This window comes from Beta vulgaris, chromosome 1 (genome assembly GCF_026745355.1).
Source record: "Beta vulgaris subsp. vulgaris cultivar EL10 chromosome 1, EL10.2, whole genome shotgun sequence".
NCBI lineage: Eukaryota > Viridiplantae > Streptophyta > Magnoliopsida > Caryophyllales > Amaranthaceae > Beta > Beta vulgaris.
The window spans coordinates 55,588,378-55,611,483 of record NC_079202.1 but is presented as its reverse complement, the minus strand read 5'-3'; the positions used below and the strand labels follow the sequence as shown (position 1 = coordinate 55,611,483).

General features: G+C 34.6%; 2 protein-coding genes across 12 annotated transcripts; one reads left to right on the top strand and one right to left on the bottom strand.

Moving 5' to 3' along the window:
• The first annotated feature begins 665 nt into the window (after positions 1 to 665).
• On the top strand, positions 666 to 2,256 carry LOC104905541 (RING-H2 finger protein ATL51). The gene is made up of 2 exons (XM_010694128.1): positions 666 to 1,229; positions 2,140 to 2,256. Exons 1-2 carry the CDS (start codon positions 666 to 668, stop codon positions 2,254 to 2,256), a joined length of 681 nt encoding a protein of 226 aa, XP_010692430.1.
• A 5,021-nt stretch (positions 2,257 to 7,277) lies between these two features.
• LOC104905187 (uncharacterized) lies at positions 7,278 to 22,483 on the bottom strand. Of its 11 annotated transcripts, none has more exons than XR_007271848.2 (20): positions 22,079 to 22,481; positions 20,850 to 20,991; positions 20,648 to 20,720; positions 20,482 to 20,559; positions 20,331 to 20,390; positions 20,122 to 20,226; positions 19,285 to 19,395; positions 18,308 to 18,340; positions 16,935 to 17,041; positions 16,262 to 16,350; positions 14,734 to 14,843; positions 14,594 to 14,636; positions 14,357 to 14,448; positions 13,514 to 13,562; positions 13,266 to 13,336; positions 12,685 to 12,807; positions 10,674 to 10,765; positions 9,890 to 9,935; positions 9,147 to 9,269; positions 7,278 to 7,624 (listed from the first exon to the last, which is right to left on the bottom strand). XR_007271848.2 is itself a non-coding variant. In XM_048639862.2 (19 exons), exons 2-19 carry the CDS (start codon positions 20,882 to 20,884, stop codon positions 7,586 to 7,588), a joined length of 1,365 nt encoding a protein of 454 aa, XP_048495819.1. In that variant the 5' UTR covers positions 20,885 to 20,991; positions 22,079 to 22,478; the 3' UTR covers positions 7,278 to 7,585. The 11 variants fall into 11 exon arrangements, 4 of the variants coding, with proteins under 4 accessions (XP_048495819.1, XP_010691941.1, XP_048495821.1 ...); XR_007271871.2 differs by having other exon boundaries at positions 16,262 to 16,367; positions 16,973 to 17,041; XR_007271840.2 differs by having other exon boundaries at positions 16,262 to 16,367; positions 16,943 to 17,041; positions 20,850 to 21,007; positions 22,079 to 22,480.
• Positions 22,484 to 23,106: the final 623 nt, after the last annotated feature.

Sequence of the window (23,106 nt, the reverse complement as noted above, 5' to 3'; positions counted from 1 at the left end):
ATCTCAATAAGGTCATTCTCCTAACAATTTTTTTCAAGCCTACTAAGAACCCCTTGGCAGGAAGAAAAAGGACAATATTGAACTAATCAACTTGTAAGTCCGTCAACCCAACTACACACATCAACAGGTAATCCTGTAATAGAATTTGAACTTGTAACTTTAAAGTCAGAAGGTGAATTCTCCGCCACATGCCTAACAAAAATAGACACATACATACCCATACATCCATAACCCATACATACACTACATACATCCCATCACATGATTCACATCCTGTCATCATCATCATTCTAACATGAAAATATAACATACACAATTTACACATACTCCCCTCACCTTTTCCCCACTTCCACTTTCCCTTTCCTCTCTCTCCTCCTTCACCCACCTTCACTCCAAACTCCACCATTCCCAATGCACTAACCTCCTCCTCCTCTCTCTCTCTCTCCTCATCAACAATGGCTTCCTCCATGTCCATCTCCGTCGGAGCTCCACAACCATACCCCTCCCCATCCTCCTCCTCCAAAACCTACTACAATAACAACGACTACTGCAATTTCGGTATCTGCTCCTTCAACTGCCCTCAATTATGCTTCCTCCCTCCTCCTCCTCCTCTCTTCTTCAACTCCGATGATTCTTCTCCTTCTTCCTCTCACATCTCTCCTTTAATGGCCGCTCTCATCGCCGTCCTCGCTGCCGCCTTCCTCCTCCTCTTCTACTTCACCGTCATCTCCAAACTCTGCAACAACCGCCGCAACAACAACAACAACAACCGCCGCAACTTCCTCGACTCCGAAACCACCGATCCTCTCTCCTCCTCCCGAGTCGACTCACTCGTACACGATCCAACTCGCTCCGATACAGGTCTCGATGACGCCTTCATCCGTCAGATCACTGTATTCAAATTCAAAAGAGAAGATAAATTAATCGACGGCGTAGAATGTTCAATCTGTTTGAATGAATTCAATGAAGATGAAAATCTAAGATTGATGCCGAATTGTGAACACGCGTTTCATCTTCCTTGTATTGATACTTGGCTTAAATCTCACTCTAATTGTCCTCTTTGTCGTTCTTCTATGAATCTTGTTGCTCCTCCACTTCGATCTTCCTCGACTTCGAACAATAATTCTGGTGTTGCTGCTTTAACAGTTCAGAGGACTAACGACGCCGTTTTGGTCATCCAAAACTTGGAAAATCGCCTTCAACGTGTAGTGGAGGCTAATCAAGGTCAGGTAGAGGAGAGAGAAACTAAATTAGAAATTAACAGTAATAGTAATAGTAATAATAATAATAATCATAATCATAATAATAATCAAAATATTAATTTAAGATGAATATGATTAATAGTTAATACCATTACAATATTATATATATATTATACAGTTTTTTGTTATATTATTATTGTTACTATGATTGATTAGATTTATTATGGACTCAATTAACTTTTTGAGTCGAGTTATATAGTGTTGTGTTTGTTGTAAATGTTTGTTATAAATGGAGGGAGAAATTCATTTTGAATATTGATTATTTTATTATATAGTATTAATAGTTTTTCTGATTTGCAAAAAATATGAAATCGAAGAATCTAAATAATTATGGATTTTTTAAAGGAGGGAATTTGATGATTGAATTGCTTTGATTAATGATTAATGTTTTGGAAGTCAAATTGAGTCACATGGATTGTTAATGGTGGCCGGTTGTTGTCCAATTAATATCTTCCTTAGACGAGCTTACATTTGTCCATATTTAGGGGGTTGATTCTTTCAAGACTTCGATCCTAGTCTTGGGCACCATTTGGAACAAGGTGATAATGAGTCGAGCTGAGTTTGAACTTGGATTGTTTGATTAGGCTTGTAATCATTATAATTAAGTTTAACTAAAGGTATCTTGATCTAGTGGCTAAGGTTGAAATGTTGTGAACGACAGATCACAGGTTCGAATGCTTTCAAGTTGAGTCTTAATCTTAAATTGGGTCCAATTTTCAAATTTAACTTAGTTTAGAACTTAATTGAGTTTGGACATTGTTAAATGTTACCAATGAAATTCCATTCTAATTACAAAAAATTTTCTCTTGTCAAGCTTGTTAGGCTTAGGCTTAAGCTTGGTTTGCTCCGATGATCTTTTTGCTGTTCATTGTTAAAGAGGAAGGTGGGAAAAGATTGTGGCGATGATATTAGAGAAGAAAAAAAAGAGAAAGAAGTGGATGATCTTTTATTTTGGGTCATCGTAAATGGTGCACTTAAAACGAGTGGTTTATAATTAATCCGAAATGAACTCAAATACTCCGTAGTTATACGTTGCTCAAAATTACCCACATTTAGGAACATTTCTCTCATATCTTACCCCTCGTTCCACTACACATTACTCATAACACTCTCATATATTTTTTTCTCACCCTCTCCAAACCCCATCCCATCTTTTTTTCTTTCTCAAAATCTCTAGGCCATTGAACAACCTCAAGATTGAAAACCAACCACAAATTTTTGTACGAGTGAGTAGTAAGTAGTCAAGTATTATGCTTCTTTCTTTCTTTAACAAAGAAAGAATATGTGCTTTTACTTTTTGTTTACTTTTTGCCTGCACTGAGAATCCCTAAAATTGAAGAGCAACTATTTTGTTGGCCAAATGTCTCTAAAAACTAAAGAGGCTCTCATGTATAAGGTTGAATTTAGAAAGCAAGCATTATATAGTGCATTCAAGAGTATAATCAATTATTTTTTCACATATGCCTTACACATGACCAAAGCACGTCCAAAGTCCTAAACCACCATTCTATGTGGTGCTTCGGGTACATAAAATAATTCGATTTTTTTTTATCATGTATCCCTGATAGATTAAAAATTCACTATATACCTTTAATGTTTCAAATATTACCATATATGTCTGAGTTTTCGAAGATGTTCATCTTTATCTTTTTCTAACGGACGTTAACTCGCCGTTTACTATTATTTGCGGCCCGCGTGGGTAGGGGTTACCACGGAAATGGGAGTGGGGAGGTAGGCGTGAGAGAGGGGAGGTGGTGATGGTCAGGGTTCGGGTTAGCGGGTTACGTTAATTAGTGCATTAGGGTTAATGGTTAGGGTGGAGGGAGGGGTTAATTAGGTTTAACAATGGCAAAGTTGTAAATAATGGCAAACGGCAAGTTAACACCAGTTAGAAAAAGGGCAAATGGTGAAGCTTTTTGGAAACTCAAGGGTATATAGTGATTATGTAAAACATTGTAGTATATGGTGAATTTTTTAATTTGTCAGGAGTACGTATATGGTATGTAAGATTCCGAAATCACCTATTGATATAAAACGCAAAATCAAACTTGAGGTATAGTTATGATTAGAATTCGGTGTTATATCTATGTGTGACACCCAAATCAAATTTGATCTCAACCAGTTCAAACTCAATTATCATGAACCCAAAATTAAACTTAACCTCGACCTGTTTGCTAGCTTTAAGAGTTGGCAGATTACCACAAGATACACACGACTATGAACTTTCGACCTCCTATATCTTGTCAATGTATATTGACGACAACAACAACAAAAAATATCTTCCATTGACGTGGATCCCGTTGTAGTATGGCATGATTACCACTAATATCAGCTTTGAAAATTTGTACACTTCTCTTAACGAAGAAGATAGAATACGCACAACGACATGTTTGTCTTTGTTGCTATACCGACACTTTTTAAAGTGCACAGGAAAATGCCAATTAGAATTGGGTGAAAACTAAAATGATTATATCAAAATAAGGATAATTTTGGAACATGGAATTAGGTTGGTTGGCAGGAATTTTGGACTTTGGAATGAGACTTGTTTATTTGGTGGGTGGGACTTGGGAGTGGACATAACTTTGGGGAAATGCAAAGTTGTTTCTAGAGAGAAATATAATAAATAAATCACTCCATAATTGTAAAAATATGTACTACTAGTATATTTTTCTATCTTCATTTTGTGTATGTTATTTGATGATAAGAAATTTCAAGTTGTTACTCATCTACAATAGGTGGATAGCTGTTCAAATTGAATTTGAATCATGCTGATCTTAGAAATTTCAAGTTGTTGAAAGTATAATGAAAAATGATAATAGACTAATTAAGTTTATTTTGGTGATTAAATGAGAAATTCCCTGGTACTGTCATATATAGAAATGAGAATGACAATGGATCCGATTGAACTTTATATTTTAACTCTATTAGACCTACCTGTTTTAAAACTTAGATTTTTGAAATTAGAATCATATTTAGATTTCATTGCCAGATTATTTTGGATGGGAATGGATCGGATCTAGCTAGTCAAATTCGGACTAGTTTATCACTGAAGATCTCAAAAGCAGAGTTTTTAGATGATAATACATAATTTTCTTAATTATTAATAATCCAAACAAAATTATTCTATTGTAATGTGGTTTTAATCTATTAGTTGATGAGGTGGCATTATTGAATGGATTTATGGGGGTATTTTAGGTATTTTATTGAACTGCGTTAATAAAGTGAGGTTGCATTTAGTAACCATGAATTGTTATTATAGAATGACGAATAATAGAAAATCTAGAAGATAAGAAATTTAAAATTAAGTACTTTTACAAACTAATGACTAAGAATAGAGCAAAAAAGAGATTGTATTATTGGATAATATTATATTTAAAGGGATAATATTATATTGTAAAGGGTAGAAGGGTACTTTCACAGTAATAGGTCTCTGTAAACACTATATATATTTTGCCAGGTTGACCTACAACAGGTTAACACACAATTATTCCCACACTTGTACATGGTATCAGAGCCTAAGTTTGTCTAACAGAAAAACACACACAAAAAAAAAGAGCACGTTTTTTTTTTTTTGGTTAATAATGCATGTTAAGGAAATACCCAGAATTGAATCCCTGACCTCAGAGATCAGAGGGAAGTCTCTACCACATGTAAAGTTAAATTTCCAGTACTTTTAATTGGGAGTAAGGTACCATTACCAACCACAACAGAACTAGACCCAGTATAAGGAGTTTTAATAGAGAACGTACCATCCTGAGGAGTCATGTGAGATGCAGCTCCCGAATCCGGATACCAGACTAAGTCATTAGCTTCACACCAACAGACAGTGCAGCTAAGGCTCGAGTGACACTTTCTGAGGATGATGGAACAAAGTTATGATTGAAACGCTGGGGACAGTAGGCAGCTTGGTGACCTGGAAACCAACACAAACCACATGTATCGGAAGTAGAGGTAGAGGTAATATTGTTACTATTTGATGGAGAACTTCTTGCTGATCCCACAGATTATCGTAGTATGGTTGGTGCATTACAGTACTTAACTATGACTCGTCCTGATATTGCTTATGCTGTTAATATGGTGTCTCAGTTTATGCATGCTCCTCGTACTACTCACCTTCATGCTGTGAAAAAGAATTTTCAGATATCTGCAGGGCACTCTGGATTATGGACTTTATTCATATAGCAGCAGTTTTCCTACTGTTGTTATTGCCTATTCTGATGCAGATTGGGCAGGATGTCCTGACACACGACGTTCTACTACTGGATATGCTGTTTTTCTTGGGAAGAATTTAATTTCCTGGCGTTCTAAAAAGCAACCTACTGTCTCCAAGTCCTCCACTGAAGCTGAATACAGGGCTATTGCCTACACAGCTGCAGAAACCATTTGACTCAAGCAACTTCTTGCTGACATTGGCCATTTTCTCCATCGTCCTGTGATTGTCTATTGCGACAATGTCTCTGCTACTTATCTCACTGCTAATCCAGTTCATCATGATCGTAGCAAACATATCGATGTTGACTATCACTTTGTTCGAGAAATGGTTGCCAAGGAGGTCTTATTGTTCGACATGTTCCTACTCAGTCTCAGGTTGCAGACATCTTTACTAAAGGCCTATCTACTGATTTATTTACTAAACATCGTACCAATCTATCCGTTGTTTCACCCCGTAAAGATTGAGGGGGTGTATTGGATAATATTATATGTAAAGGGATAATATTATATTGTAAAGGGTAGAAGGGTACTTTCACAGTAATAGGTCTCTGTAAACACTATATATATTGAATATTTGAATGCCAGGTTAACCTACAACAGGTTAACACACAATTATTCCCACACTTGTACATGTATAACATTCACAATTAATTAGACAAGAGGTTACTACAATAGGCGAGGGATTTTTTTTTCTAAAGCTTAAAGTTATATACCAAACAAGTTCTTCTACTACAATAACGACACTGATCTCTATTATATAAGCCAAGGGAGGAGGTGTGATGTCCTTTTTTGAAGTGACTAAAATACCCTTAATGATTTAATTAATGGAATGAAAAAAATTACAAAAGCAAATCATTTAAAAATTCTCATTCCAACTTGCCATTTAAAACAAGTTTAAAATGTATATGCATCAAATACTTCAATCAAAAATTAAATGGACAAAATATTTATACCTTATAAAAAAGATGGCATAGATAACGTGCACATGAAAAGTCTGAACATTCACTACCTTTGATACTCTTTAATTCTGTTAAACCAACTCATTATTTTTGTTCTTTCTGTTCAATATTCATTCACAAAAAATTAATGTTAACAATCACTCACAACCTTTTTTATTTTTTTACATTAGCGAATTAATATATCTAAATTCATCTAACTGTTGAATTTTTCACATTTAAGTTTTATCATAAATCAAGTACGAATGGAGTATCTAATAGAATAAAAAATTTTAAAATTAACGCACGCGTGCATATAAAGGCTAGTTTAGTTATTAATGTAGGTAAAAGCTCGAATGTGTGATTTCAAGTATCTATGAAAGAGAATAACATACTAATCTAATACAATCTTTAGTATAGCTCTTTATTAATAATAAAATTGATATTGGTGGACATTTAATGGTAATTTTTTTTTTTTTGGAAGAGAGTAATCAAGTATATATTTAAAGTACACCAATTGAATATTACCTCTGTCTCAAAATATAATTCTTATTTTCATTTTAGGTGTCCCAAAATATTGTTCTCATTTCCCTATTTAGTTCTACATTTTTCAATAAGTTGTTTGGAAAAAACCGTGTCCCATCATTTATTTGTTTCTTGATTTTTTTTTTCTTTTGTTTATTCAACCAAAATGTTACAATTAATGTTCTTTTACCAATTATTCTCATTTTGTCTCCTAAAATAATCTTTTCCCATACAACATTTATTTAAATAAACAAAAAATCTTTATTATCCCTCTTAAATTCTACTTGCATAAATTATCGTGAAAAAAGGAAAATAAAAACTATATTTTGAAACGAAGGGTGTATATGATAGAAAAAAATGGACTTATTAACTTGTTTCTACTATTCAACAACACATATTAATTAATACAATTATTATTCACCATACTCCAAAATCCAAATGAAGAATATACAACTCGAGGCATCGCGTAAACCACTCACTAGTTCATTAGTTCTAGTACATATATAAATTCAAAGAATGAACCAAAAGTGAGATCAATTAATACAAAATTTTGACTAGAAATAAACTACAATACAAGCTCTGAACAGGATACATGTGTATATGATAACAATATTCATCATAGACAACTAATACAAGTTTTTGAAATGTGACTTATAAAGGTGCTTTCCCCTTCCTTTTATCATCCAAAGCCTGTTTTTTGATCAATGATTTTATTGTCAAAATTAGTAGTAACAATTAATAATTGTCTAACTTACAAAAATTATGAATAAAACACACATATCCACTAAGGCCCTGTTCTGTTCAACTTATTTTAACTTATATAAAATTTTATAAAATAAGATAAGATCAGATAAATAAGATGTTCTGTTCAACTTATCTTCACTCATTTCAAAAAAAGATAAGATAAAATAAGAAGATCAGATAAGATAAAATAAGACAAAATAAACACAAATTATTATAATAGACGGTCTAATTTTAATATAAAATTAGACAATGCAAACCTACGTTCTCCTAAGAAGCCCATTCAATTTCTCTCTAACCTAACACTTTTTTTAGGTATCTTGCACCATCCTAGTCGTCCATTCTCTTCTCCTTCTTTTATTTCCCTTCTAAATTTTGAATTAGAACAAACAATTTTTAAAAATAGTCCGTCAGTCTTACAAAATGGATTAAGCTAGTCACTAAATGGATTAAATCAGTCACTAAATGAATTAAAGAATGTTATTATTGAATAGATTAAACTGGTCACTAAATAGATTAAAATGGTCACTAAATAGATTAAAGTAGTCACTATATTAAGAAAAATGATCTATTCTCTTCTTAATATTGGGCTTGGGCCGCGCCTACTTTTAAATTAAAAGTAGACGGTCTCTTACAAGACCAACTGTTTTAAAAGAGTTGGTCTTACAAGAGACCGTCTAATTTTAATTTAAAATTAGGCAACATATTAAGCTCAATAGAAAGAAGATAAGTAATGGGCTTTTTGAATAAAGTGATGGGCTTTTTGAATAAAATGATAAACTTAAGTTAGTCTAATTTTAACATAAAATTAGACCGTCTCTTTTAATAACTTGTGATTTTAAAAATGGGAAGGAGACATTATCATTGTCAGAAATGCGATTCTGTGTATTATTTGCAGCAACAGGTAAGAAAAGGAAAAGCTATCTTCTGTCTATATTCTATTCTACACTTTCTAGATTAGAATCACTAAAATATAAGTTCACTAGCACACATTTCCAATATTTCTAGCAATTAGCAAATAAAGTAGTGTTGTAGCCTGTAAATACTCGCTGAGTCGTGTCGAATATTCAAAATACTGATAGGGAAAATGGTGCGTTCTATACTTCTATTTCACTGATTTTAAGTTATTTGAACTTACATTAACTTATTGGACTTTATGTTATACTGAGTTACTGACGCAAACTTATTTCAACTTATCATAACATATTTGAACTTATTTTCAAAAAATAAGTCAAATATAATTGGAACATAATATTATACTACTACTTTATTATATAGCATAGGATCATGCAAGACTTATCTTCTTAAAATGACTATCTAACAACTAGAAACATACTGGACACTATTAGTTGAGTGTGTGAATCCTCTATTTGATGCTCTGCCATTAGCATAGACGCATCTACACATTGCTTTTAGCTAAAATTATGGAAAGTTTTCTTGGAATAGCCAAGTCGAACAATTAGATGCATACCCATGTCTGACAAGGATATCCAAGTCCAATAGCTTAAAAGGTAATAATCTTCTAAATATGTTATTGGGCTCTTTGCTCCAACCAGAGACCGGATACCCATGTTCGAGGATTTGATCCTTTTACCTTAAAAGTACAAATTATAGGAAACAAAGTTCAAATAATGGCTAATAAATTTAGACAAGGACACCAACAAGTCGAAATAAGCTTATCTTTATGTTAGTTCAATATACAACTCAAATAAGTCTAGATAAGGAAAAAAAATTCAGATTTCAAGCAAGGGGTTTCAGGTGAAAAGAAAAAGCATGATCCTCACTCCTCAGATAACTGGATGCAATATCTCACATGCGTAGTTCAGAGCACACTGAAAACTGAAAAGTACACATAAGTTCCACAGTTTCTACACTATATAGATCCATTTCCCCAAGTTCAAGTAACATAGCTTAGGTTACCATGCACTTTATTAGCTCAAAGATTTGCCTTCTAGCAACACATAAACTCTTTCTTAAATCAGGTAAATACACTGGATAAATCCATATGTAGGATGTTGCACATTGTAGTTGGAAAAAAATAAGCAAGCACAAAGTTAACAAATTACAAACCCATAAACCTTTTAGATTTCACGATGGCAAAACGATGTGAAGATAACAAAATAGCAAACACAAAGAAACCCATCACAATGACGAAATGGAACAATTTAATGCATTAAGTTTACATAACTCCATTATTGAAAGAAGAAAGATTACCTTGCTCTGGAACATTCTTATAGTCAACACAATAGTGTCACGCATTCTGCAGGAGAAATCAGAAATAATATATTAAGGATATGTAGTATAAATAACAGCATATATATAAAAAATGTTTCAGACTGCGTAAGCAAAGTATAAACTTTATGCAGGAAGGTAAGGAAGAAAATAGTGAAGCAGTAGACGACAGTTTGCATCTCAGCTGTGAAATCAAGAATCACGAACATTCCTTTATGAGATTAGCTATCAAGTCTCACTAGACCTGGTTATTGGGGGCCGATGAGGGGCGATGTGGGTCAATAAAGGGTGAGATCAGTCTGAAAATATGTAGGCAGGCCAGGTTAGGCCATACCCCATCCAAACTGCGGGCGTGGGTCGGGTCATATCAAAGCAAGTGGTTTTCTTGAGAGGGTCAATATTTGAGACTCATTGCACAGTCAACCTCTAATGGTTCTCTTATGAGCTGCATTCGTGGTGCTATTGTTACTGCTTTTCCATAAGCTATCTAATTATAATAGCTACAAAAGGAAACAAAAGCGATTTGAACTAACATCAGTCACCAGTCCTTGAATTCAGTATTAGATTAATTATGATTACAGAAATAGCTTATTGTAACAAGAAATCCACAAGCAGATGACATTTTATATACATTGTTGTCCACTTTTGACTTCGAAGCAAAATTCGGACATGAAGCATGGTCAACAACCAAAATTAACACCACGCGCACAAGGACTCAGGTATCATGACACCAATAGAGAAAAATTAGATTGCAAAGTTATATTACCGAACATCATTATATAAGCTGCTAAAAGGGTGTGAAGTTCCATCCGAACATGTTAGAACAAACTGTGTTGACAACCCTCCAGGAATTTTGATCTGCAGCAACCGTGAAAATTAAATCATATAATGCCATAGACAAAGACAAACCCAGAAAGGGTCCATAAGTTCTAAGCAGAAAGATAGTCAGAACTAGCACATCTGAAAAATATTTATAGTATATAAAATAATGTCAAGGCATGGAATTCAGGGTCCAATCAGCTCATCTTGTAATCGAGGAGGAAAATAAGTAGCAAAAATATATGCGAGTTTGGAGACTATCTAGGAGGAGCACAAAGATCTCTGCAAGAAATTATGAACTAGCAAGTCCTATGTAAGGTCAGCAATTTTTTTGGGGGAGTCAATCATGATGTATTGGCAAAACATTCAACTATATCAAAAGTGGGATATTGCAATTGGTACTACTTCTTCAAGATATTGCGAGCAACATGAGACTCTGAACAACCTGTTGCTTAAATGCGAGGAGGCCAAATTCGTTCTGCAGACTGCAGTACAGACCATCAATTAATAGAAGTGTTAACACTAGCTATCAGAAGGGTCATTGAGAACATGGGCTGAAAAGTCTTTTGCCACGGTACAGCTAAGGTTAAGATAATAAAGAGGCAATATAACGAGGCCATTAGTGAACACTGGTAATCAAATAATGTGAACATTGGCCTCCAATTGGAAGATGGGTGAGGGATGTAAGCTGGTCTAGGGAGGAGAGGATAATTTTGGCATGGCTTGCAAGACCATTGATCATGTAGTGTACCTAGACCTCACAAGCTAACCAGAGGGAACCTGTGATCGTGCCCACGACATGGTAGTATGGGGGGCTTACTCGAGGGGGTATGTTGAATGTATAATGCAAATGAAAGGAGAAGGAGAGGACCCATTTTGGCCTCAGCCTAATAGTTAATAAGTTACTAGTGCTTGCACAGAACTTCTCTACTTGAAGCAATTTATGTAAGACAGGCTAATAAAGTGCACCATGAACTGACTAACTTGGGGGAACAGGAAGAAATGTCATAGGAGAAATCCAGATGGAATCATTAGTTTAGGAAATGATGACATATCAAGTACAAATGAGAACTATACCCCCATCTTAATGGTATCTTACAAAAGCAATCAAGTAAAAGAATAAAGCTGCACCAAGGAGCTCAGAACAAAGGGAGCATGCACGAGTTGATTTATTGTTCACACAGTAAATCAATGAGTTTGAGGATCAATAGAAATTGGCTGCTGCATGCATTGAATGATGCATATAACCACTGACGTTTTTGGATCTCCTTAATGCAACAAAATAAAAAAACATTTGCCAGGAGAATATTGTAAAAAAGGGATTTATGCCTCCATAAGCAAAGGCCCATTGAAAGTCCTATATACAATATGGGTTAAAATACGTGATTGTTTCTTCCCATATATTATAAAATATCCAAATATGTACTGATCTAGGCTTATTTATGGTGTCTTCTGTATCATATTTGCCCGATTCAGACTCAGCTCATTTATACTTATAATGCATTTTTGCCACTTTTGGACTTAAAACTGCTTAGCTTCGGTTAATGATTTGTAGTTACATTTAAGTGTGTTTTCAAGCTTCATGAGAGCACGATGTGAGGCATACATTTCGTGTGGCTTACATGAGTTACACGAGCCCACAATGAAGCAAGCAAGAGTGCGAGTCATTAATAAGCTTGTAAACCTTAGTGTTCATCTATCAAGCAAGGATCAGAAGGCCAAGATGGGGCTGGGATGATAAGCCTCACTGAAACCAATTCTACTTTTCTTCCTACTTTTCGATATCCCTAATAATCGTTAGTGAACAATTATCATGGAACGGTGTCCTTAAAGTTCCCAATGTGAAACTCGTGATTCATCTGCTTATCTATCTTTACCAACTACAGGACCCCCTTGTCTCTAGAGGAGGGGGGACGCTGATAAGGGTTGGGGGAGGGGGAGGTCTTTGTCAAACATACCGACAAGTTCTCTGAGAATCTCTCAGCAATTTGAACAGTTTCTGTCTTATTGATCTGCACTTGAAAGCCTGAACGTCGCAAAATAAATGTTGCTGCTTCCCAATGTTCAAATGAGTCTAACTGCTTGATTTCAATAAGACAAAAGGTTATCGGTTCACCATTATAATGATTATAAAACAGCATCAACTCGTCAAAGTGAAGCACAAGACATAGCCCAAATATCTCAAGCATTCAGTAATTCCGTTTCCTCAAAAATTCATGACAAAAAGATAAACCAGATAGAACACCTTATATGCATCCCCATTTTTGTACTTAATCACTCATATATGCAATCAGATAAAGGCATGCAGTAAAATTTTAGTTCGTTGAAGAAAATTTTTATCCTCTTCCCCCAACAAAAAAAAAAAAACAAAAAAAAAATTAAAAGGAAATTATGCCACAGCTCCAAGAAAAACAAATTATAACCCTATTGGCCATGTGAGATAGAGTGAATGACTATTGTGTACTGAGTGGAGAGTGCTTATGTGCTAGACGCAGACACATAAAAAGAATATAAACCAAAAGATTTCAGGTAAACTTACCAGTGCTAAAACGCTAAAAATGGCTTGGCCTTTAGAAATATATGAGTCGATCTCTGCTTGCATCTCTGGGTCTAGTAAAAAGTAAAGACATTTGAGAAATGATCAACTGTGCTTATTGGGAGGTAGATTGATTATTCAAGCATGAAGAAATTATCAGAGAAGAGAGGCGATTACCCATTTAAGTATTTAACCCACAGTATATTTTCATGAATCTGAATAAACAAGATATAAACAGCACATAGACTTACCACATGTTATCTTATTCTGCTCATTGGCAAAGTGTCTTACAATATCACCCTGACAATTGAAACAAAAGAGTATGAATTCAGCACTATTCGTCATTTATTGATTTGTTGAAACATTAAGTGTTACTTCATAATACCAATATAATCTTCAATAGAATTTAATCCTAGTCTTTCCTTTCAAAAAAGAAAATGAATTTAATCCAAGTCTTAATATGAGTGAAGATGTCAAAATGCAACAGAAATTTTGCATCAGAAGGGGTAGCAACCAATAAACATATCATCAGATATATACTAGTTGAAATGATGCAAAGGTTCCAAGACATCAACTTCATTCATTTTTTCATATATATCAGAGGAAAAAAAGATCCACAAACACGCCATCAAATAGCTTTTTATTGTTCATTTCACCTTTTATGAATGAGAAAATTATAGGGGCACAGGTTAAAAAGTAACTTCCACAATGTAAAACTGCTCCATGCACAACCATGCTATTTGCATCACTTTAGCTTTTCCTTTCTTTTGTAGAAAGCAAAACATCACCATACTCACCAGCTTGGAGCAACTATGATCATAATACATCAATAAAATAATATCTTTAAAGTTTGGAACATGACATGCTCATATTCATTCACAAACATAATATGAAGACAACCCTAATAGAAAATGGAGCGAACCTGTGTGTATTCTGCATACTACAGTCGCATCATAATTACAGGGTTAAGTCTTGGTATTGTTTGGTTTTTTGTTTCAAAACATTAAAACTTCCAACTGAAAGTTATGTGAAGCAGAAGAATTCATCAAAGTAATACAGCTTTAATCCAGAACACAGCAAACACGAAAGAATACCTGACGTCCATTCTCATCCATCGGAATGCACTCAACAGCAATACACTTGTCAACATCATCAGCTGTAACTACGTACTCTGGGTTGGTAGCACCTGAATATTGTACACAGGTTGATCAAAGTGCAGTCTGAACTGTCACATGGCACAAAATACTGATGTAATCTACTTGCACGGGGTATAGGACAAGGCTCCAGCTTGAGGCTAAAACATGAGAGTTTACTGGATGTACACCATGTACCTTCAATGTAATGTCGTGTCCCATCTTGTAGATGACGAACCCACTATAATGCACAAGTGTGAGCAAGTAAGAAACTTGATCAATGATGAAAGAGGTAAAAGTGTCCAACATGGATGTTGGAGGAACTTGTTCTGTTTTACCTGGAACATGCAAAGAGTAGTTCCTCGTACAGGATAACCACACCCTAGGATTCTGCCTCCTGGTTTAGCATCACCGGTTATTTGAAAACCTTCTATTCCAGGACCCTCATCTAAAGAAGACAAATAGCTGTCAAACTTTGCAAATATTTGCTGACGCATTGACTAGATCAAGGTTCATTTTTAGAATAAAGCAAAACTAATCCTTTAAGTTATGATAAAGAAAAAACTTTAGAAAAAGAAGAAAAGAAACACAAACATCCTTCATCAGCTAAGATGAGTGAGCAGAAGAGTAACTCACAAATTTACACAGCTTGCATTAAGAAAATTCTGATACAATAAAGCAAAAAGAATAATAGTCTCCTGAATTTTATTAATTATGCATATAAGATAAGATTAGTCACAGTATCTCCCTTTTCCAACAATGGGAAGGTTCCAAAAAGTAGAATACACAGAGTGACCTTTGAAGTTTGCACAGCTTTGCATTAAGAAATTCTGTTTTTCTTTCTTCCCCTATCCATTCATATTGCAGTCTTTTAAATTTCTTCAAATAAATAGTACTCCCTCTGTTTTTTTTAGTTGTTACCCGACATTTTTACCCTATTCACGAATCTCACTTTAACCATCGTTGTGATTTTACATGAACAAAAACATAATTACGTGGGATCTTGTTAGATTCATCTTAATATGTATTTTATTAATATGTACTTTTTATAATTTTTACAAATACAAAACTACACATATTACTCTGGAAAGTTTTGTATTGGCATGCGTAAAAAGTAGAAGTGCTATTTGTAAGCTGAGGGAACAAATCTCAAGAAAATGTCAAGAATTATCTTATGAGCATTATTCCGTCTCCACCCTTCTGAGTTATCAGTTATGACCTAAGGTATATAACAAACATGTAATCTTAGTGCTACTGAAATAACCCTTTCTCTAACAATTTATTTTCAATTGACGTTATAGATTTATTTATTTGTATGTAGTATTAGAACAAAATCTACAAATAATATGGCTATTTTGAAATAAATTGGAATAAGATATTTTGGTCCGGTGGAAATCAAAAGAGATGTTTATAATTTTATTATCAAATAATTGATAAATAAAATTTTATAGATCTATGTTCATGCTTGCCATTAGTACACAGTTATTTTGCCTCTCAAAATATATATAATTAATAATAATAATAATATTATGAAAGAGATTAATTTCATTGATTTCCAACTTTATTTGTTTGGCCTATAAATGTTTGAGCTTGATAATCAATCCTAATGTTTAATGTGTGGCAATTGTACTTGCTTTCCCCCTATAATTTTTAGTTTACATATGTTTCTTATTTAATTTATTACTGACATTTGTTTTTGTTTCCTATTCATGAGTAATATTGCGATTTGGCATGCTCGGTTTTTCTTTCAAAGAATGATTTGTTTTCTTAATTTTGGAATATAAGCTACAGGTAAGAATTATTATGTCACTAGTTTGGGTGATGAATTGATTTTATATTAATTGTTCAATGGAAGATGCATCTCACCGTGAGGTAGCGAGTGCCCACCATCATTATTCTGCTCTTCCGGCCACACATTATTGGTTGCTGGTGTTAGTTCTTCAGCTATATGTCGACTTGAAATAGAATCGTTCTGCAATTGTGAGTTGTAACAAAGCAAATTGAACTGGTACAATTAAGCCGAATACATAGGCAACATAATAACGCATTGTACTACTAAAAACCTAAAGGGGACAACAATCCAAAAATGGAACTTATATTACTTGGGTAAAGAGGTTAATCATCTATTAGCAAGTCATTATTTCACTCCTATAACATGAGCCGGATGTCACAAACTCCCCAACTAGAGAAAATATAGGGCTGGTCACACACCCATAAGTTTCTAGAGCCTCCCTAGCCAAAGCGGCTTCCAAACACATAAGTCAGCCACTGAACAGTGAACACCCATCAACCTCCAGGCCACAAAACACCCACTTCTCGCTGAACCAAGACTCATGGAAGCTGCGTAATCAGTTTGAATAACACCTACAGACTACAAAAGTAGGTGGTTCTTATATCTAAATTCTGGACCAAATGCATCAATATAAAAAAATCTGAAAGGGGAAGATGTTGTTGCTTTGCACAACAGTTAATCACTTAAGATCCAGTCAGAAACTACGATCACATACAATGCAGCATAAAGTTAGATGTTACAACTTACAACATTACCATGGGCTGGGAAGGAGACCGAATATTTACATTGCTGGGTTGAGGATTGTCTTCATAGTACTGATCCTGAGTAAGATTCCTCAACTCGCTTGCTTTTTCCTAAAATAATGAGAGACATATTTGGAACTTTTAGTCCCTGTCAGATGTTACAACATTACCATGGGCTGGGAAGGAGACCAAAAATTACACCACTGATTATTAGCCAAGCATCAGCAATAAGATTTAACATGAAAAAAGTTAAACCTCTTACAGTTTCGTATATCTTGGTGCATAATAATAACATAACAAAGTTAAAAAGAACTGTGTTTGGGAAGAAATCAAGGCTGGTTAACATGACAAGAGGAAGAAGGAACAAGGAAGCAATAATTCCTCATCTCCAAATTTCAATATTAATATATTCACCTGTTTCGGACTTACTACTATTGCTAAACGTCAAAAATAAATTGTCCATTTACAGTGTCATCCAGTGCTTAAATTCCACATGAATCCTTTTCACAAATTCCAATTCCATAGAAAGTGAGACATTCATTTCAAAATGTAAGCAGGACAAATTAAGCTCTTGAGTTTCCCCAGTCAAGGAAAGGAGCATACATAAAAATATTAGAATATCAAATAACCATCTACAAGCTGAGGAAAGGAAAGGCTGTAGAGCTTGAGAACCAATCAGTTATCGTAAAAACACCAGGGTTTTTTGGCTCTGAAATCAGGAGGAATTCACTCCCACTAATGTAAGCTAATGCTAATTGCTAAGGAAAAATCAGCAACGATCTTATTCTTCTAACTCAGCGAAGTCTGCAAAAACTGCAAGTGACTGCCAGCCAAACCCTTAAGTTCAACTACATAAGCCTAAATGTAGATAAGGGGAAAATTAGTGGATAAACAGAAGGTTTATATCTTAAATGTCAATGTACTTTCTATACTCAGAAGTCAGAATTGAAGAGCACTGGGAGAAATCAGGATGCACACAACTTACGGAGAGTGGATATGGTGCATATGGACCAAATAAGATTAAAGTCATATTACATACAGCTAAACCTGCATGGTGTTAGTTGCGAACGATAAATTTCGCAATAAGAGTGTTTGGTAACAACAATATATAGTCATCACATTTTAGTGTTTTTCTAAATTGCAAGTTCCACATAAAAGCACCTCTACAGAAACACATATGAAAAGTTTGGTCATGTCTGCATAAATTTATTTGCACAAGTCATTAGGTCTTGCACATGATATTGGATTCTTGCAAGAATCCTTTGAGAGTTACATATAAAAGGGAGCATACACATCAGAGGAACCATGGTATCAGGTATGTAAGAAATATGTCAAGAGTAATGCGGTGGAGCTGCAAGTGCGTGTTGAAACGCTTACCTGTTGTTTCTGACGCAGTTGATCATACAGAAGCTGCAAGTCCATTGCCCCCAACAAAAGACAAAAATAAAAATAAGAGTGTGAACAACGTGCTCAGAGCCTTAGATTTTATAAGTAAGGTGGTATAAACAGGTTTCCACAAAGTTAAAACAAACTACAGTGACACAGAACAACCAAAAATGAACAATTTATCTCTCTTCAGGTAATCATATCAGGCAGAATAATATAAAAAAGGAAGAACCTGAGCTCACATCAAATAATCAAATAACATCAAGACTTTCATTAGGCAGTAGATGTTGACTATAGGATGGCCACAGTTAAAGAAGATGGTTTGATTTCAAAATTCGAAAATTCCTAAACTGCTTCTATGTTTTATCCAACAGCTGTACACTCTCTTGATTATCCTCAATTAAGACACAGGCTCGATAATTATGAGTTATGACAATGCTTGAGAGGAACAATCAAGACATTTCTAGGACTTCTTTACATGACCTTGTAGTCATGTGACTTGATGTAGCATTTCTAGGAGATGGGCAACTAATACCATGACAAGACTCCACCATGTCATCTTTTCGGTAAAGTGAGAGGATAAAGGAAATGGCAGTAGCTTTCAATAAGTGAGTTATGGAACTAGATATACGATGACTTGCATTTTCTATGTGTACAGTTCCAGACATAAAACATTGCCTTTTCTTTTCTCTTAGAAATTTTCCTGCTTCCAAGCCTTTAGAACCTCCAGTAACTTTGCTGTGTAATAAAACTGAGGAATTCGAGAACCAGAAATCAGAGCTATTGGTTTCTTATCACAAGTTAGAAAGCATGTTAATAAATAGGAAATCAGAAACTAAGTCAAATTCAGGCCTCTCCGTGAACAACCACATTTAGACTAGTCAGGGAGGTAGCCGATCAAACTCCTTCACCAAGATAATAGAAAAAAGAAAGTATCCCTCAATCCTCACTTTAGCAACTCTCCATACCTTCACATTCATGCAAATGGAAGAAGCATTTGTCACACCAGGCCATATGCTATATTCAGCCAATAATCCAAGCAAAGATGTCAAGAAGACATATCTTTCTTCTTCAGCATCCTAAAAGAGGACAAAGTTTCAACTTTAGCAACAACTCTGCATAAATTTATAAGACAGTGAACAAAATGCTATGAGAAATGTAGAAAGGAACAGGGAAATAAATGAAAAATTGAAGGTTTCAGATGTATCAAATGCTAATAAGACTGAACTTCAGATTAATCTAACAAATGGTACTATGTGACAGATAAGACAAGGGATATTCATGGGGATCACTAAAAATTGGTCTGAACTGGAAGTCAAAAATTTCCGAATCTGAGTTTCAATCGATTACCTTTTGAATTCTATTATAAGTCTGTGATCACTGATCACTTGTTTATTCTAGGCTATGAGAAAGTCTTGCATATGAGCAAAATGGATATCAGTTGAGAGTTAATACTGGGGCAACTCTTTTATGAGATTTAGGGTAACCTTTGTGAATGACCTTCATAGGATGGAAGACTTAAAATGGGATTTGAGATAAGTTTTGACAATGAGTTGATTTAGGCCGTCTTAAAGCATAAACTTGTCTTGTATAATAATTTCCCTTAGCTAACAATGGAATTACTTCATTATTATTATATTTCTTCACAACCATATTAACATCAACATATATAGAAAACCAAGTTTTTCTACTCAACGCTTCTAAAGTTGTTACAAAATCGAACTAGATAAGGTCTACATATAAGTTGTGAAATGAAGAATGAAGAGGTGAAGTTAGAATTTTTGGTGAGAATAGGTTTGTCTTACCTTCAAATCATTGGTTAGCTTTACACTGTCATCAAGGTCAGCTTTTCTAAGATCAACTTCTTTTAAGGCTGAAATTACCGATTCCTTTTGCTGCTCATCCATATCCTATCATATTCGATGTTGAATGCGTGATCACAACTACTTCACAGCACAACAACTTTATATATACAAGATAATGACAGGAAATGAGAGTTTTCTGGAGCACAAACCCTTCGCAGCTTGGAAAACTTTCTCTCCAAAGCATATTTCTCATTCAAGAGCTGCATCTCCTGTTATTTTTAGAGGAGAGACGAGCTCACTTCTTAGCCAAAGAGATGCTACATAAAATCAGAAACTAATGAGTAGCAGTATTCTCTCTACCTTAATATAGGCTTGAGCAATTTGCGAGCTAAGAGTGGAGATCTCATGTTCTCGTTCCCTGACTATAGCAGAAAGTTCCTGCTCATAGATGTTTCAGAAGTGCATTCTATGATTTTGGCCAAATATTGATGGAAAGAATCACATACTTAAGTAAGGTTACATGTACCAAAACCTTTTGTTCCTCGGAATTGTTTGAACCTCCTTTCAAACCCCTTGAATCAGAATTTCCAATATCATGCCTAGAAAAATCAAAGATTATTTACACCACAGCGACAAGACCAGAGAATAAATACTTCCACAATGTGTATAAAACGACTAATCAAATATTCAAATTACATATAGGTAGGCAGGGTTCAACAAGAGATAACCTGATCGACTGTGTTGTACTATTATTAGTAGACATCACACTGGAATCCCCCAGTTGTCAAGCATGCAACAACCATATGCAGATTATCTCCGATGGCCAAGTAAATGTCGATACTTTCTGTTTGTTCACAATGTCTTGTAGCCCTGTCACCAGAGCACACTACCCAGTGTGAGAAAGGACCAATCAGCAACATTTGTTACATGAAAATCCAAGTAAAGATAAGTTATTGAACCACAAGTAATATCATGAATTCCCTTCACAGTCTAATGGATAGGTTTGTTTCTCATCTGTCTCGAGTGTCTTTTCTGACAGTTACAGCAGCCCACAGGTTAACAATCTGTCATTTTTCAAAGTCTAAAGCACGAGGAAGCCTAATAGATGTTAAGAATTTCTATAGGTTAACACACTCTATGCAACTCCAGATGAAGTCTCAAAACAAAAACAAGTAATACATTCCAAACACACTTATTTATAACTCCTCTTCCTAACTAAATTACCCTTCTACACCTTTTCCTTTTGGCTCGGAGAGAATCATTTTACAACTTCAATGTAAACTTATGTCAAAATTGGCACCCTTACAGTTTACTTTAATGTACTTTATCTTATCTAATCTAACACATAGGAGTATAATTCATTATTCAACTTTCCAGCAGAATAATAGAAGTATCACAGAAGGGAAATTAGGCTTGTTCTTCTTAATCTCTATATTAATTACACGAGTCGAAAACGACACTTCTGTAGATACTATTAGGCAATACTCATTTTGATAATACTAGACAATATTATTGACAATGAGCTTAAAACGCCTTACTGATAATATCTCCCAAATTTCTGTAAAATGTATGTCAACCATTAAATCTTAACATAATCATGACCTTTCAAAAAACCAAGAAGCCAAACATGGCAACATAAATTGATTATGTTTCCTATTGCAACAACATTGCTTCATCATACAAGCATCCAAACAAAGTTTCAGTAAACTAATCCAAATAAAGTTTCAGTAAACAAAGTTCTAATTAGATGATTTCCTCTTAAAACTAATCCCAGATCGCATTTGCCAAAGAATCCCAACAAACCCACTTCCATAAACAATGAACTAAACATAAAGCAACAAACTTTTTACTCTTACAATCAATGAAAACTAAAAATTTAAACAACCACAAAAAAAGAAAGAAAGGTCAACTGTATACAAAAGAAATACCCAAAAACAAAGCTTATAATCTTGATTACCTTATTTCAATCTTTGAAATACAGTAGTATATTGAGCTTCGAAGTAGCAATATTTGACTTGATTCTTGAAATAAATGGCAATGATTTGAAGTGGGTCAAGCAAGGTAGAGTAAACAGTAACTAAAGAAGCAAGGAGAAAAAAAAAATAAGTAATGAATGAATGAATATTTGATTAAATTGTAAAGAAAGAATGAAGAAGAGTAGTATGTGAATGTGACAGGGGAGTATTTGAGTTGACAGTGTAGTTTGTGGGACGTTGAAATCTGGGGAATTAGACACCCAACAGTTGGAAAAGTGGGTGATCTTTGCTGACTCTCAGAATTTGTTAGTTCCTATTGTAAGTTGTAACTCTCTACCTTTTCTTTTTCCTCTCTTTTTTCCGGATATGAACAATCTATTAGTAAGGAATTCTTTGTTGGTAATGGTATATTAGGGAAACTTTTTTCTAGAAGTTAGTTGAGTGGATCGTGGATGTAGTATACTTCCTCCTCTGTTTTTATTTTTTATTTTAAGAGAAATGAGGTATATTATAACAAATCAAATTCCGCAACGCTTTGAGAAAAAAGAGTTAAAATGTATGTATCGTGAACTAGGGGTGAGCACAATCAGGTACCCGGTAGGATTTCATAGAACCGAACTCAGATACGGACCCAGTGGGTATTAAAAATCTGGAATTGGAATTGGAACTGGTCCAATCGGGTCCTAAATTTTTGGACACAAACCCGGAACCGGTGGGTACCAGGTTTAAAACTGGGTACCCAGTTGTAAGTTTAACAACATACTGAGATGGGCCAATTGAGCTATAAAATTTTTTAAACAATTAAATGGGCCTAAAGGCCTACTAAGTACTAACTTTTTACTTAACAACTATTATCCTATATACCAATTCTATATGAGTATATGAAAAAAAAACCAATTCTAAGTACCGACCACCGGGTACCCGGACCAAGACCCGCTCCAACCGGGTACCCAGAGCGGAACCGAGTACGACAAAATTCTACCCAGAATTTGAACCAGATGCAACTAGG

Bases quoted from the DNA above. Each gene is read 5' to 3' on its own strand.
- LOC104905541 (XM_010694128.1), top strand. From the start codon at position 666: ATGGCCGCTCTCATCGCCGTCCTCGCTGCCGCCTTCCTCCTCCTCTTC. The intron at 1,230-2,139 runs GTAGAGGAGAGA...TCATTGTTAAAG, and splicing joins TGGAGGCTAATCAAGGTCAG to AGGAAGGTGGGAAAAGATTG.
- LOC104905187 (XM_048639860.2), bottom strand. From the start codon at position 20,884: ATGTCTACTAATAATAGTACAACACAGTCGATCAG. The intron at 20,560-20,647 runs GTACATGTAACC...ATCTATGAGCAG, and splicing joins CCGAGGAACAAAAGGTTTTG to GAACTTTCTGCTATAGTCAG. The intron at 18,341-19,284 runs GTATGGAGAGTT...ATGGACTTGCAG, and splicing joins CCATTTGCATGAATGTGAAG to CTTCTGTATGATCAACTGCG.